The sequence below is a fragment of the Atractosteus spatula genome, chromosome 1 (genome assembly GCF_055471065.1).
Source record: "Atractosteus spatula isolate fAtrSpa1 chromosome 1, fAtrSpa1.hap1, whole genome shotgun sequence".
NCBI classification, from domain to species: domain Eukaryota; kingdom Metazoa; phylum Chordata; class Actinopteri; order Semionotiformes; family Lepisosteidae; genus Atractosteus; species Atractosteus spatula.
Window position 1 is genome coordinate 16,878,418 of NC_142706.1, and position 15,668 is coordinate 16,894,085.

General features: G+C 35.3%; 1 protein-coding gene across 1 annotated transcript in view; it reads right to left on the minus strand.

Moving 5' to 3' along the window:
- Positions 1–468: 468 nt before the first annotated feature.
- Positions 469–15,668, minus strand: part of dhx15 (DEAH-box helicase 15) — a 38,640-nt gene continuing 23,440 nt past the window's right edge. The window contains exons 9-14 of the mRNA XM_088914151.1: positions 14,786–14,894; positions 9,694–9,885; positions 8,333–8,455; positions 6,706–6,896; positions 1,461–1,630; positions 469–1,003 (exon numbers count right to left, since the gene is read on the minus strand). Of these exons, the coding sequence (XP_088770277.1) occupies positions 886–1,003; positions 1,461–1,630; positions 6,706–6,896; positions 8,333–8,455; positions 9,694–9,885; positions 14,786–14,894 (903 nt within the window). The 3' untranslated portion in view covers positions 469–885. The remainder of the gene's footprint in view (positions 1,004–1,460; positions 1,631–6,705; positions 6,897–8,332; positions 8,456–9,693; positions 9,886–14,785; positions 14,895–15,668) is intronic.

A 15,668-nucleotide genomic window follows, 5' to 3' on the forward strand; every position in this document is an offset into this window, starting at 1 on the left:
GAAAGCATTTTCATTGATTGCCTTCCCAAACATTTATAATTAACAACAGTTCTCTCAGATTACCTCTTGAATTCCCATTTGTGTCTGCTAAAAATATCTGGGCTTTAATTGATTAGAGGCATTTTGATTTTTTTCCTCCTGTAAATGTGCAAGTCCTTGTTCTCACAGCTAATGGAAAGGTCTGAGCTCCTTCACTCTACTGAGGTCTTCCACTCACAAGGGGAAGAGGAATAAATAAAAACTGCAAGAGGACAGTCAATTGCTTGTACTTTTCAAAACATCTTACCATTCTTATTAAAAAATGAATTCCGCTTATTGTCTTTAAAAGCCTTCTATTGTCTCCTGTCAGTGTTACTCCTGTTGTTTGCGCTGTACCAATGACTTTATGTGATGGAGATACTTGCCAAAAAAAACACAGAATAACCCCCAGTGGCTATTTGTACAGAACATTTATGAAACTGCAAAAGGTGTTAGTAATAGATTTTTTTTATTGAAGTCAAAGCTCCTTTACTGAAGAAACAAGGACTGTCTACATAAGTACATTTCCTGAAAGAGTTCACGATTTCTAAAAGGAATGTCAACATCAACATGAATGATCATGCATAACATGGTCAGTAACTGCATTCCTGTCGAAAAACCTTAAAGGAAAGTCTGCAGTGTTCACTTTAAAAACGATCATTTTTAATATATGCCAACAATGACAAGTTTTACACTATGCTATCGTGTGAACAAAAAAGGGAAAAATAAAAGTTATAAAAATAATCTTAACTGTAAAGAAAACATTAAAAATCTTTCCAAACAAAGGCTGTTAAACATTTATGGTGTAAATCTCAGAAGTTCCAATTCAATAGTATTGAAGCCTGTCTTTTTCCTGCCAAACCATGTTCAGTACTGGGAATATTCCTTGGTTTGAAGTTTGGCAATGATGCGCTCCAACTGTCGTTTTGCTTCGCACTGTGGGAAGTTGCCCATGTCATAGTACTGGGGGGCTATTTTTACTAACCTAGAAGAAGAAATAACATTGTTTAAGCACAGATTCTTTCTGCGAGTAATACATTAATTAAACGTACAAGATGGTGCTCTGTGTTAGGGTAGAATGGAATACAACATATTTGTTCAAAATTTGAAAAACTAGTGTTGACATCTGTCTTTTTCTTCAGTTCAATAAGATTATCCAAATATTTTTTACCTCACCACCAACGCTACTAAGGTTTAGCAATACAAAGAGATTTATAAGAATATCACTTACATATTACACTGAAAAGTGACGTTTTTTCCCACACAAGTGGAGAGCTTAGTTAAAAAGAAAGTTACCAAGGTTTGTAAACTACAGCAGCATACAAATATACCAAGAGAAATATGATATTAAAACAACTTGTATTATTATATATATATATGATATTAATACAACTAACGGTATAAGAAAGTGCATGCAGATGACAGTGAAAGTGAAAGCTCACCATTCTGGTTTTATATCAGTGCATGTACGGATGTAGTTCTTCGTGGTGAGTACAAACTCATTGTAGAGCACCCACTCTGGTTTGTGATCCAACACAGTAGAGGGGTGAAGCTGTACCACCTGGTTGTCCTTCACTGTTAGGTAATGCCCTGTCCTCTCCAGGTGTGCCACCTACAAAACAGGGACCAGTCATTCCACGTAAACTTTAATGGTTCAAATTAGAGTCTATGAAAAGGTAGCAGAAACTCAAACTCGTGCAATAACCATTCCTCCCCATCTTTCCCATTGCTGCAAATTTCTTTTTTCTCTACAAAAAAAACAGTACTTGTTACATTATTCAGAAGCTCAGCATTAAATGTTTTATTCACACTTGAAGCATTTAAATGTCGAGGTAGCAACTATAAGCAGAATAAAGTTTTAACAATTTACCTAAAGCTCTGAACAACCAGAAACCTTCTTTGAAGGATGGTAAAAAATGTACATGGCACCACAGATATTACTGGCACTGGAGAGCCCCCGTCCAGCAGGTTATGGGATAACCATTAAATCAATTTCTTAGGATTTGGAACAAATTATGAAGTCAATTAAACCAGGGATTTGTTAAGATTATCTGGAAGACAAATCTGAATAAGCCCTCAGTGAACAAAGTTCCTTTAAAGAAATTACCAGCCTGTTTGATCAATAACTTACAAGCATCACCAATTTTAAGAAACAGGTAATTTAGGGTGACCCTTGAGATTTACAGAACTAGGGCTCTTCAAGATCAAGGTTCAAGACCCCTGTCATACTGTATATTGTAATCAAATTCCCTGTAGCAGTGAAACAGAATCACGATTTTATAATGCAGATAGATTTTCTGCAGGAAAATTACATTCGCCTTCAAAGTAATACCTCTTGAGAAATAACTCCAGTTTGTAATTCTCCAGTATCAATAAACTACATTCAATTTACAATACAGTAATGTATGGTATTATACCCACAGTAGCAGTTTTTTCTACCTATAGTTATAATAATAAAGAGCTGCTGTTTTTTTGTGAATGTCTGCAGTGCAGCATGACAGTAATCAGTAAAATCAATGTTCTGTGTGATGGTGTAAGCATGGGATCATTTTGATAAAGTCATAATACTAAAAGTCTTTACAGTTAATATTTTACCTGATTTTCAATTACTGTTGCCAGACCGAGACTTAAATAATCATGGTTAACTGTTAAAAGCAAAGATACTTCAAATGTGTACCCTAAAGGCTGGTTATCTGCCCTACGAACAACTTACTTTTCTATTTGGAAGCTTGGAATATTTGGTAGAAGTCTCAAAAGAAACTACTTTTCCATTAAAAGGTAAAATAAAACTAGCAGCATTATACAGACAGGTATACAGGAAAGTTTAAAAATAACACCTGCCATTTTCACCTACTTACTATTCCTTCAGATGGAGCAAGAGTAATAAGGTCTGGAGTTAATCGACTACGATTTTTTTAGAAGAAACGGTTTGTGAAAGGCTATATTTCCTACAATATTCAAAATGGGTGTTAAAATGATCACGGAAATTGTTCATAATACAAACAGTGCTGCAACTCAAAAAAGGCAACAGACTTTATTCAAATATCAAGCTGACATCTTGGTTGATTCAGAACCCCACTTTGTGCCCTAAAATGAAGTGGAATACCTTCCTAGGTATATGAATGTGCTCAGCTTCACAGTCTTTGAACACAAGCAGTTTTAAGTAATAAGCACTAAGAATAAAACCTTTATAATGAGTGTAGGCTTCCACTTCTTGGAAGCCAAAGAAATTATATTTCAAACAGTATGGGGGCAACCTGCTTAGCAAATGTCACTGCTAATGTGCATGTAGAGATTAAATTTAGCACATCTCGAGGCTTTTATTTTTTTGCAGTCAAATGCAGACAATTTTACTAAACAGAAAAATTTGTCTTCCTCCAAATTGGCATTAGGCTGGATATTCACTATTCCATTCAATTGCTCAAATTTCAGGAAAGTTTCAAATGTGCAGCTTATGTATGAAATGCCAGCCATTTAATTGAAAATTCTTAATAGAAACTTTACTTTCATTCAATAAATACTTAAAATCAGTGTTTTCAGAAAAGGCAGTTGTAACTGCCAATATTTTTTAAATACTGATCTGAAAGCCTTTTCCAATTATATAAAAATGAACACCAACAATTTTAGTAAAGCTGTCCTCTCAAAGCTATCTCTAAATGCCTGTAACAAGTAGCGTCAACATTTCCAAAGGCAGTTTTTCAAAACAGCAGAAGGGTCAGCTGTAATGTTGTGCTACCTGAACTTTAAGAAATAATCCCTAAAACCTTTTGAGTAAAAATAGGAAGATGCATATTTATCAAATATTTCTAGAATTAAAGGTATATTTTTAGAGTATAAAATTGTTTAAACCTTTTGGTTATTCCTAATATTTTAGAACTGATTCACAACTACTTAAATTCTGTCTATAGAATGTGCCATGGGATGCACTGTAAATCAGTGGTCTAGTTACAGCAATGTTTCATATTCCTTGCGAAAAAATGTAAATAGCAGAATTTTATTCCTGTAATTGCCAAGTTACCACATGAAAAACTAAAGATGTACGATATTCTAGTTATGTTTTACATTGCATGCTGGCAGTCCCGTTGTACAAAGTTAATCTAATTTGTAGAGTAAAATTATTAGAGCAGGGAGCTGTGTCAGCATGTGAGCTGAAAAGGAACAAGTAGAGGTTAATTCCACACTAGAAAGTGGAGTGTAAACCATTTTGGATAGAGAGCCGTCATCACAGCTTAAAACATTCCATACTTTCTACTTTCCAGAATGCAGTAGTGTAGCTTTTTTAAAAAAAAAACTTACATGTGAAGTTTTTAAGTGATTGTGTTAATTAGAATATACAAAACAGTAACCAGCTGCTGCAAAGCTTTTAATACTGACCTCAAAATAAATATTTTTTTCTCAAGTTGGAGATGCAAAAAAATGGTACAGGGAACAGTTTAGCTTTCTAACTCCAGCCATTTCACAGGGTGACTTATTTTATTTTAAAAAAGGTTGATAATTAAGATTGAGATAATTATGTTTTGGTTAGTTTAAAAAATGCTAACTAGTGGCAAAACCAGTAGATATTTTGTACCCAACTCTTTAAAGGAATAGTTGTATTCTGTTATGATCATTAAAAGCAGTTTGTTAAAACAATTAAAACCAGTTTTTCCAATCCAAATAATTCATTAGAAAAAAAAGGTTAACCTAGTTTTCCCCATTTTGAAAAAAAGACCCACTGGGGTTTAAAAACTAAAAGCACCAGAAAACCAGAACCCCAAGATAAAAAACCCTAACCCAGTACAAATTGGGGCTTACTGTGTTAACACCTGCCAGTGTCAACCAAAAATAAAATTAAATCAATTTAATCAATTAAATAAGGAAATGAACGAATGTAAAGATAAACAATAATAGGTGATTTTGATGGGACAAAAAATTTCAATAAAGTTACCATCGTGTTAAAAAGAATTATCTGTAAAACGAGCTTAATAGTAATCCTTTGATTGTGCTTATCATATGCATACTGTATGTAAAGCATTAGGAAGGCAACAACAAAGTTCTGCACCTGTGTAAAAATGAACAAGATAAAGGATTAGAGTGCAGTGATCATTAAACAGACACATTTGTAAGGTAAACATCTGCAATTTAAGCTGGGTGAGAAACCAAATTTAAATTGAAAACGGGGCAAATCTGAGCAAACGCTGGGCTAAAACTAGAATGTGCTCAGCTCCGTATTCATCTTATATTGATCAGTCTTAACCAATTCTACAGAAAGCAATTTCATTTACTTATCAAAACCCAACAGACCCTGCAGATGACTCATGCCTTTGTATATAACTTTATGCTATTTGATTCAGATTATCAAAAACCACAGCAGCCACTAAAAATCTGTAGCCATCAATTTCTAATGCATTTTGCATTTGCAAAAAGTAAAGAGAGGCACAGATTCAGGGACCTCTTATTCATTTATAAAAAGTTGTTATCCTTATGCGGCAGTCTCAGAGGTGCAAATTACCAGGAAACACGTTAAGCAAAGGGCAAAGAAAGATGTATTAGAGGTTTTAATATACCAAAAATCACAGTACTTTCCCTTTCTAGAACCTTCAGCCAAAGCACTCACTTTACACACATTTTAGTATGCTATAGTTTGCTTTTACGGTACTAGAGAAATTAATTTGAATTAAAAAAGCAATCATGAAAAGGCACAAAATAATGCAACTGGTAAATGTCACTGATTCTTTGGAAAAGATCATTTTGTACATGTGTCTTTTGTGACTGCTTCAAAAAGTTAGATGTTATTTTATAAACTAAACAGTATGCAAAATGACTCACTGAAAAACAACAGCACTGGCGTACATTATTCTTCCTATGCAAATCCTCTCTAAGAGCAGGAGAAAAGTTATGAAACCTATGCAGGTCTTTTCACTGAAGCAGTGCCAGCTTTTACAGTTTTAAATACCAGGTGTACAATACATTCATAAAAGCCAGAGTGCTGCAAAATTTCATTACAATCCTCCCACTCAGGGTCCCAGGAGTAACTTTAGCTAACATAAACCAAAGACTGATCTAAATGTGCTGGGTTGCTAAAACACAACATCACACTTTAATCCAGGTCACATGTTTTTTAGAGGTAAACTAAAATGAAGGAAAATTTACTTCATGAACTCCAGCCTGCCTTTTTTTGGTTCTACCTATACTACAGGACATGGCTGCTATTACATTGTGCTATAATGTAAATGGAAATGAAAAAATACATTTAGTTTGTATGGGAATTGATGATTTTATACCAAATTTGTACCCAAATCGCCAGCTATAAGATGCTAATGCAAAAAACATTCAGAAAACACACTGTTCAGGTAACCACTTTAAGAGTAAAAGATTCAATATTTTAACACTATTTTAGGAGTTCTCTGTGAGCCGTATTAAAACACTAGCATTTAAATGGATAACCCCTGTATAAAGCCAAGGTAGACAACTACTGTCTTTCATAACCAATAGCTAATACATACCCTTTTTGTTTCACTATTAAGATATACATCAGTCATCTACTGGCACTTAAGCTTTATTTAATAAAGTGATAATAATAAAACTGTCTCTGAAATAAAGCATTTACTTACAAATGATATACACACGCACATAGTTGTTCAGTCAAATACAAGAAGGAAAATGGGCTCTTTGTGCGGACATGCCCGACTGATACTTCGGATTTACCTGCATGAAGAAGCCAGTCACCAATGCCCGTCGTATGTTGATATAGTAATCTCGACTCGTGAATTCTGTGCTTCTGCGAGGCAGGTTGAATCTGTCCATTATTCTGGACAGCTGCTGACGTACATTGTCAGCCGACATCAGTGATCTGTAGTTTATGAAGTTGTCGTAACACCACTGAACAGACTCATGGTCTGCAAAGAAGAAAAACGGATGCAATAAAAGAAAATAAAAATAAAGATGAGATGCTGAAACGGCAAGATTTGCAGCTCACAATTTTCAAGTCCATACTACAAAGCCACGTGAAAATCGCATAATAACATACAGGAAAACCTCGATATTCTCAAGTTCAGTATTAGCGATTCCGCCCATTGACGGAAAATTATAATGACTTTTTCCACATTCGGGAACCAAGGTCACATATTTGGGGGTTCTGCAGTAGGAAACGGGCAGCGAATTCTGCAGCATTTTCATCTCAGTTCTACTTCACCCAATATGTATTGGTCTCTGTAGTGAAGACGTATCTTATTAAGTTTATTTATTAGTACATCAAGGGTTATACTTTATGCTTGAGTTATTCCATTTCTGTCAGGAAAGCGTTAGATGTGCATTGTGTGCAGACCTATAACCTAAGAAGTGTCTGTAACTCAATGTCGTGATGCAAAATAAAAGAAACAATAACTGCGGTGTCCCAAGTTATCACAGTTAAGTCTCGGGTCTCTTGCGTCTCACAGAAAAGGATATAATAGAAATACGAGATTTAGATAAATCGCAAGAGCAGGAACGAGTTGGTTAAGAGGGAAGGAACAAGTAAAAAAGTTACTTGTCAGATATTAATGTAATTAATGAGAATTTTATAGGGGGAAAACAGTAATTCAAATTTCCAGAACCCATTTTCATTAGAAATACCTACTACCATTAATTACTAACACTTTCTGAAATAGTTAATTGTAAAAAATATAACTATGGCAATTTTTGTTTTGCAGGCTGCAGAACCACAATATGTTCCCCATAACGCATAAAGTTCCGTATTCGCAAATTCACCATTCTTGGAATCCTCAAAGTACCTACCCCCCGCGAATAACCAGGTTTTGCTGTATAGAAATGACAGCACTTATGCAATAAGTAGAAAGTTCACTATCTTTCATCTCCCATCCGTTTTATGAAAAGCCATTCAAAATGGAGTTTTCTTTGCCTAGACAACGTTTTCTACTTTTGAAATCATGCTAAGCTAAAGTGATACTTCCATTCTGTCAATTCTAAACAGATTATGCAAACAAAAAAAACTGTAGGAAGTTTCAGCTGTGAAGACCAGTAAAACACTGCTTAAATAGCGCACTTCTCATCTTCTGATAGGAAGCCCATAACCGTGCCTGATAAAATGTATTCAAACCCACCTTCATCAAGCAACAACACCCTTGCATACCTAGTAGAATCCATCTCTGAGAAGGGACTAGAGACTATATATAATGTGGAATTAAGACAGAAGTCATCGTTATTCTGCCCTACAACATGTCCCGCTGTTACAGTAGTAACATTTGTAAACTACTGAAGTTTCTAATTTTAAGACTGAAAGGGGAAAGCAGTACACAGGTGACTATAAGAGCTGTATAAAAAAATGTTGGCTTACTTTGTTTGAAAGCATGGTAGACGTTCAGTAGTGTCAAATGATCTCCATCTATGTGCGCAAACCTCATCTTGGCCTCATCAGCAGCTTTCTTAGCCTCCGTCGGACGAACAAAACACTGTGGGACTAAACAAGGTTGGTATGGGCCCAACACAGACGCCCATATCGATGAGTCACGCAATCACAGACAGAGGAACAAGGCCTAGCTAGATCAGTTCACAGAGCTTAGGGCAGGGCAGGATGGGGCTTTCTCATGGTCTCCAACTGCATGTTGAACTGCCTACTACCTTGGTCTCAACACCTAACCACATCTGGAAGACAAGAGTGTTTACAAAACTATATAATACAAAGCTTGTTTGACTACAGCTTATCTGCTCGGGGCAATTTAAAGTTCCACTGCAACATTTCACTAGCACTACAGATGAAAGACGAAAATACAAAGACAATCGGAGAAAAGGCTGAGCAGACGAGTATGAGAACAGCGTTTCGTACTGAAAAGAAAAAACATTCACAGCAAACACTTAAAAAAAAACAGTTTCCAAACACCTTATGAAAGGCACTATGTGAATGAAACCTTCTTAAGTTAAAAACATCCCCATAGCTTAAAAATCAGTAACAGAGCATTAATGTATATGCATACCGAAAATACTGCATGAAATGGAAAGAGACATTTCTGCCCTGCCCAGCTGCTCTGGGCCTGAACTTTCTGAATAATTTTCCTGAATAAATGAAGGACTGCATGTGTAACACAAGGGTAACAAAAGTGAGCTGATGTTCATGAACACTACAGCTTTTGCTGCCTAGGTTTTTTTCTCTCCATTCAATCATGAACCTAACAGGCAAGCCCAATGTTTATTGAAAACCGTGTTCAGCAGCTGTGATGCCATGGTTTCTTTACACTGCTGTCTTGGTAATGAACTCTGTAGAAATCAGCCTTCCTACATACTTGATTATTAATGTAGCCAGCATAGAAACAGCTAGTTAATTTTTGCTCTTTCCTTCAAAGGCATCTGTTTTCATCTCAATGAGCAGCATTCTGTTTTGGCAGCCTAAAGTGCAATTACTGCAGCAGCAAATTCTAGCTGTGAGGACTATGAACTCATTAATTTAGTGTAGGCATGCATTTTTTCCCCCTTGACAAATATTACCTGACACCACCAGTTCTTTCCTCCACACATCACTATCTAGAAAAACCTAAAATGCTTGGTTAAAGCTTCAAGACACATCCAACCGCTAAATCCAAACAAAAAAGAGAAATCGGCTTTAGAAGAACTGAAGATTTTTGTCCGCGGAACTGTAGTTGAGCAAGAAAAATTCAATGCTTGCTAGGTCATTTTGTTTCCTTAACTTGTCCCGGGCATTACCTGACAGCATTGCTGTAATAGAGAGGATCTCATTGGAACAATTAAATTCACAACTCGCAATGACCATCTTGGCCAGCTGTGGATCCAGAGGAAATTCTGCCATCATTGATCCCAACTCTGTCAGATCACCATCGTCATTCAAGGCGGCTAGATAATTCAAGAGTTCCAAGGCTCTCATCAAAGTTTCGGGTGCTGGAAAAAACAATGTCACAATATTACTCATGCCAACCAGAGCAAGCAGAACTGCAACAAAATACTAACTTACTAAGGAGGCTCATTTCTCATTCAACGGTTGAGTGGTCCAAAACACAACCATACAACACTAATTCAATTATAGAGATTTTTTTCACCTAATGAATTCAACCAATTACGCGGTTTGGTTAAAAGATTTTCCTAGATGCAATTATTGACCTTTGGCTTTGTAAAACTAAAGTCTGGAGATCAATTGTGTGTTAAATGCAAATTACCAGCTTTGATTTCTGATTACGGTAGAGACGTATGAATACAAAACTGTAGGTCTTATTCATTCTGTCCCAAAAGAGGATCTTGTTTGAACCATAAGCATACTGATCTTCTACATTGCAACTGCTTCTGTAATGAAGTGAATGAAATTGTTCAAAATACCTCTGCTATATGCATAAACACCTTTCTAAAACTGGGTAACAAAATGAATACTGTTCTAAAACAGTGGAATTAAAACCAACGAGGTTTAAACCACAGATGTAAATAACAGATTCAAAATAATTTTCACAGAAAACAAATAGAACAAAACAAACTGCACATTTCTGAAAAATCAAGTACAGACTGATAATGATTAAAGGTTTTGAGGTCATATTAATTCACGAATGACAGCGATATAATCAAGTAACTTTGGCTGCTGCATTAGCACAGTCACTTTAGTGAGATGTGTTGGGGCATAGGTGATGATTTTAACATGCTGAATGTGAATCCTGGTGCACATCAAGAAGGAAAAAACAGAATTTATGCCATGGGTATGTTGGATTAGGTCAGAGTACCATCAAGAAAAATTTGGATGGACAGAAATCCTGGCAAGATCTGAAATTTCTGTAAGCAAAGTTCTGGCCGCAGTCCATGATAATGGTGAAAATATAAAAGTAGCTGTGAAAAAGCTTCAGAGCAGGCAGAGAATAACTTGATTCCTCTGTGATAGCCATGCCTTCCAACTGGCAATCGCCAAAGTTAAAGACCAAAGAACCCCAAAATCAGCAAATCCATGGAAGCAGTGCTACGTATCATTTTAAAGAATGAACTTGCAAGCAACAGTGAAAATGAAGCAATGTGACTGTTCCAAGACTAAAAAAAGAAGACCACTAGGATATCCAAGTCAAAGCTATTTAAAATACATAAATGAATCGGGTTCCTTTCTAGTCATCTCTGTTCAACACCAAAAAGATTTTTATTTAAGTAAGCAATACAGTGCCTTGCTAAAATATTCAGACCTTTCCTTTGGAATTGCTTTTGATAAAATAAAATCCCCGCAAAGGTAGTTTGTTCAATGACATCTGTTCGTAAGGTTAAAATGAGTAAATTTAAAATTTAAATACCACTGTGTATTTAAATAAAAGCCTCTTATTTGTTCCCAAATTCCAAAAAATATCCCTATACAAATACATTTTCCCCATAAATTTAGTATAGTACAGTCATTCAATTAAGAATATAACTTTTTTGATAATTACTCTAACAGAGAACGTTTGAATTAGTTTACATTGAGATGTATACTAATAACCACATTATACAGTATAACTCCCAGAATTAAAAAAAAAACATTTTATCTGTGAAATCTTAATTACTTAAAAAATCAAAGTTTTGAGTCAAGGTTTTCCGTTATTGCATTCCTGCCCTTTGTAATTGAAGCACCTTATATCCACCAACACGTATTCCAGCCATTTTTTATCGTCTTTCTGCAATGATGGTATGAATTGTGGATGCAGCCAATTTCATTGCTGTGCAAATGCGTTTCGATCAGTGGCCATCTTCAATTCTTTTAATCATTTCCAATTTTGTCAGCAGCAATATTGCCTTTCTTGCTTTCTTTGATTTTGATACACCACCTAAAGACATTGTTTCGCCTTTTTGGGCCCATGAATATCAGACATAGCAAAGATATTTTAAGATTAATATCATGCATGTGATCAAGAGAGATGGGAGCGCTTTGACACTGAAAGATGCTGCCTTGAATCCAGTCTCTCATGCGTTCCGCATTTCTCCACAAATTCTGTACTTTTTAGAGAATGCTTGCGAACGAAGGGGATTCTATACTGTGGCGAAAATGGCTGTATATAGAAAAATGGGTATAAATTTACAAGCTTTGTAATAGTGAAAATATGTAATAATTACTTGGAAACTGAGGAGTAGGTATATTGTATACACATTTTAAGGAAAACTATTTTATTCAAAGCCTGAAATTTCTGAATAAACCTGAAAAACTGAATAAGACTCAGAATAAGATAAGTTTCAGTAAATGTCAGCAAAATAAAGCGAAAACTGTAGTGTTAATTGCCAAGTATTCAATCCTGTGAACTCAATATTTGATAGAAGTACCTCTGGCAGCAACTACAACTGCAAGACTTTTTGGTTAAGTCTCTAAATTTTGCAGAGGCTTGGTGCACTTTTTGCCCGTTTTTCTCAGCAAATTAGTTCAGGCACTCTTCAGGTTGTTAGAGGATTGCTTACAGAGAGCAGTTTTCAAGTCTTTCCACAGAATCTGTATAGGATTCAAGTCGGGTCTTCGGACCTCTCAAGGAGATTTACTCTCTTATTCTTAAGCCACTCCAGTGAATTCTTAAAGGTGAATTTTCACCCCAGTTTTAAGTTTTTAGCAGACTGAAACAGATGTACTTACGTTTATTTCATTTTGCTCCGTCCATACAAAAGGAGGTTAAACAGGTAGTTGGCACCATTAAATGAGATTTAATGGAATTTAAGTGTTGGAGTACTTAAGCTATCATGACACTTCCATATCATTACATTTCTTTCATATCAATTATTTTTATTTTGCTGAACACATAGCACAAACTGTGTATATGATTAACATTAATTACTACTTCAAAGTACCAGGACTGCAAGCTTTAAAGCAACAAAATATGAAAACTGTGCAAAGGCTTGAATATGTTTGCAAGACACCTCATATCTGCTCTCTCTTCTCTGAAAATACATTTTTTGTAATGTGGTAACAGTACACAAGTCCTTTGTGCACTGTTATGCTTTCAAAAATAAGTTGAATAATAGAAACTACTTTGAGATTTGAAATTGCAAGCAAAATAAAGACAGTGACATCCAAGTACATTACTTATTTTTAGTTGCTGCTGTTCAGTTCATTCTGTTCTATTTTACATCTTGACAGCTGACTAAAATAAAGTGAAAAGCATTTTAATACTTTCACTAGAACTGTACAGAGAAAATGCTAGTGCACATGAATTATGTAGCAGAAACACTGAAAAGACATTGGTCTGAAGTGAAATAGTATAGCCTCTTATTTTATTTCAGTAGTCAATAACAAAGCTTGCTAAAATTAAAGGCGATTATTTTAAGACTGCACCATTTCCATAGTGAAGTCACTTAAGAATAATTTTCCTTTTAAAACATTTCTCAAATCCAGGCTTCTTCAAATACTCCCATTTTATTGGTTCATTTCTCATGTCAAAGGTTAGTTCTCAGTTAAATCTTCTATAGTGGATGGCTGCCTGTCCAGCTTCATTTATTTATTTTTAACAATAGTCCTATTACATAAAAATGGAGTCATGAATTTAAAGGTAGTTACATTTTAATTGACTAAAACAAGCACTTTACAGAAAACAAAAATTGTTATGCATGTAATAATCACTCACAACTATAAATCAGAGCTTTAGTTGAAAAAAGTTCAATCTAAAAACCAGGAAATCATTAGAGAAATGGGGGGACTGATAACATGGGAATTAGGAAGCACAGGTTCCCTGAAATGTCTATACTTGTTTTTAAAGTACCAATCTGAATTTGGAATAGTTCCAAGCTCAGTCTCAATCCGACTTATTATGCAGATGTTTTGATGTGCTGTGGATTGAGGAAACTGGATACAACTTTAATGGCACAAAAAAATGCAGAACAAGAAATTAATTCAAAACATGAGAAGAAACCCAAAATTGAAAATCATAAAACAGCCAAAATGCCACTCTGTTAGCAAACCTTACTAAAATGTTGATATTACTGACCCCAAAAAGTGAAAGTGGCTAGGTAACTGAACATTTTCAAATTCTTTGAAAGTATTTTGTTTTATTTAGAAAATCCTCTTTAAAACTACGATCATATAGTAGTTAAATTGCAATCCAAAAATACAACAAAAGAACAGATTTCACTACCTTGGCGAAGCTTGTAAAAACCTGTAAAAGCTACAACCAAAAAGTTAAGATTGTGAATAAAAAAGCAACTAAACTACTAATGTAGAGAGGAGTGATCTATGTGAAGGTTAATGACCTCCCACTGAAGAATGAGAAAACACTGCTCTATATGAACACCACATGAACATATAGTCATCAAGTCTCTGACACTGTGCAACGCAGCACAAGTAAAATGCAAGACGGTGCTAACACATTGTTTAAACCATTACACCTGCCTGGTACGAAAAGATTAGAAAAAGAATGAAGAGAAAAGACCCCCCTTGCAAAACCTAAACAGCAAAAACAAACAATTAGCAATTAAAAAGTCAAGCAAAATAGTGGGATATATAATTAAAAGCAAGAAATTTAAAAGAGTAAGTGCTCATTTAGAATATTGTGTATAATTTTGGTCACACTACAAAAAAAGATTGGCTGGGAAGCTCTTCTCTTGTCTAATTCCGTACCAGCACTTTGTTCAAGCCAATAACCTGACATTATTAAAGAAACACCTGGATCCTTGGATCAAATACTAGTAACTACCAAAACGCCTCTGATTTCTGTTCTTTATGTGCTTAAACCATGTACTGAGAAAGATGATGGTGTACCACTTATGAGAAACTAAGAAACTCACACCTTCTGCAACAAGCAACTTCGGGAATGTTCAACTTCAAAAAAGTATTTAAAATGCATCTCAGTTTTACAAAAAACAACCTTCTTACCTGGTGGGTCCATGAAGTCAAAATGAACCAAGTCATCAATCCCAAGTTTCTTTAGTTGTAGCACAACAGAGCCCAAGTTAGACCTTAAAATTTCAGGGTATGTGTTATCCTGTCACGGGAGAGAAATAAAATTAAGTTCTACTAATCTTTTTTATAATCACTCAAAGAGCTATTTGGGTGACTTTACCATTTCTTTGACCACTAGACATGAAAAAGATCTACCATTTCCTTTCATAATCAGATCTTGTGCATTCTTCTACCACTGAGCATGTGCACTTAGGCCACCTATTCATAAACCGGACAGTTTTAAGAAACTAATCAAAACACAATCTAAAGAAATGTAATGTTTTATGAAATACAATAACTATATAGAAAAGGGTGTTTACTGTACTTAGAACCTGAATACCAAGGATAACATTTATGAGCATCATGATTAAGAAGAAAAAAGGGTGACGTTCTGCAGATGACAACAAAGCATTTTACAACAAGTTGTATACATTGTCTACAGTATAGGGCAATACTGCCCTGCCTGCCCTTTCAAAGTAAAACATGTTGGGGGCATGAAGTTGTGAAGAGTTTGTCCACATGGTAAGTAATAATTCTGAAAGAGTAAAGAGTAGTGAACCACACCTTAGCTTTATTAAGAATGTTAAGTTTGCGGACCTTTATGCTTTAGTTTGACAAATATCATATCTCACATGGCACCAATTATTCTCCCCTATTGCCCCAGGTATGTGGCCTGTGCCTTCACCTTGCTGTGGACGCTAAGGGGGTATTCATACTGATTGAGGTGCCTGCAGCAAGGATCGTATCTTCACACTGAAGGGAGAGGGAATACTGAAGCAAATGTGCCTCTCTGCAGTTGTGGTGTAATTGTTTATTT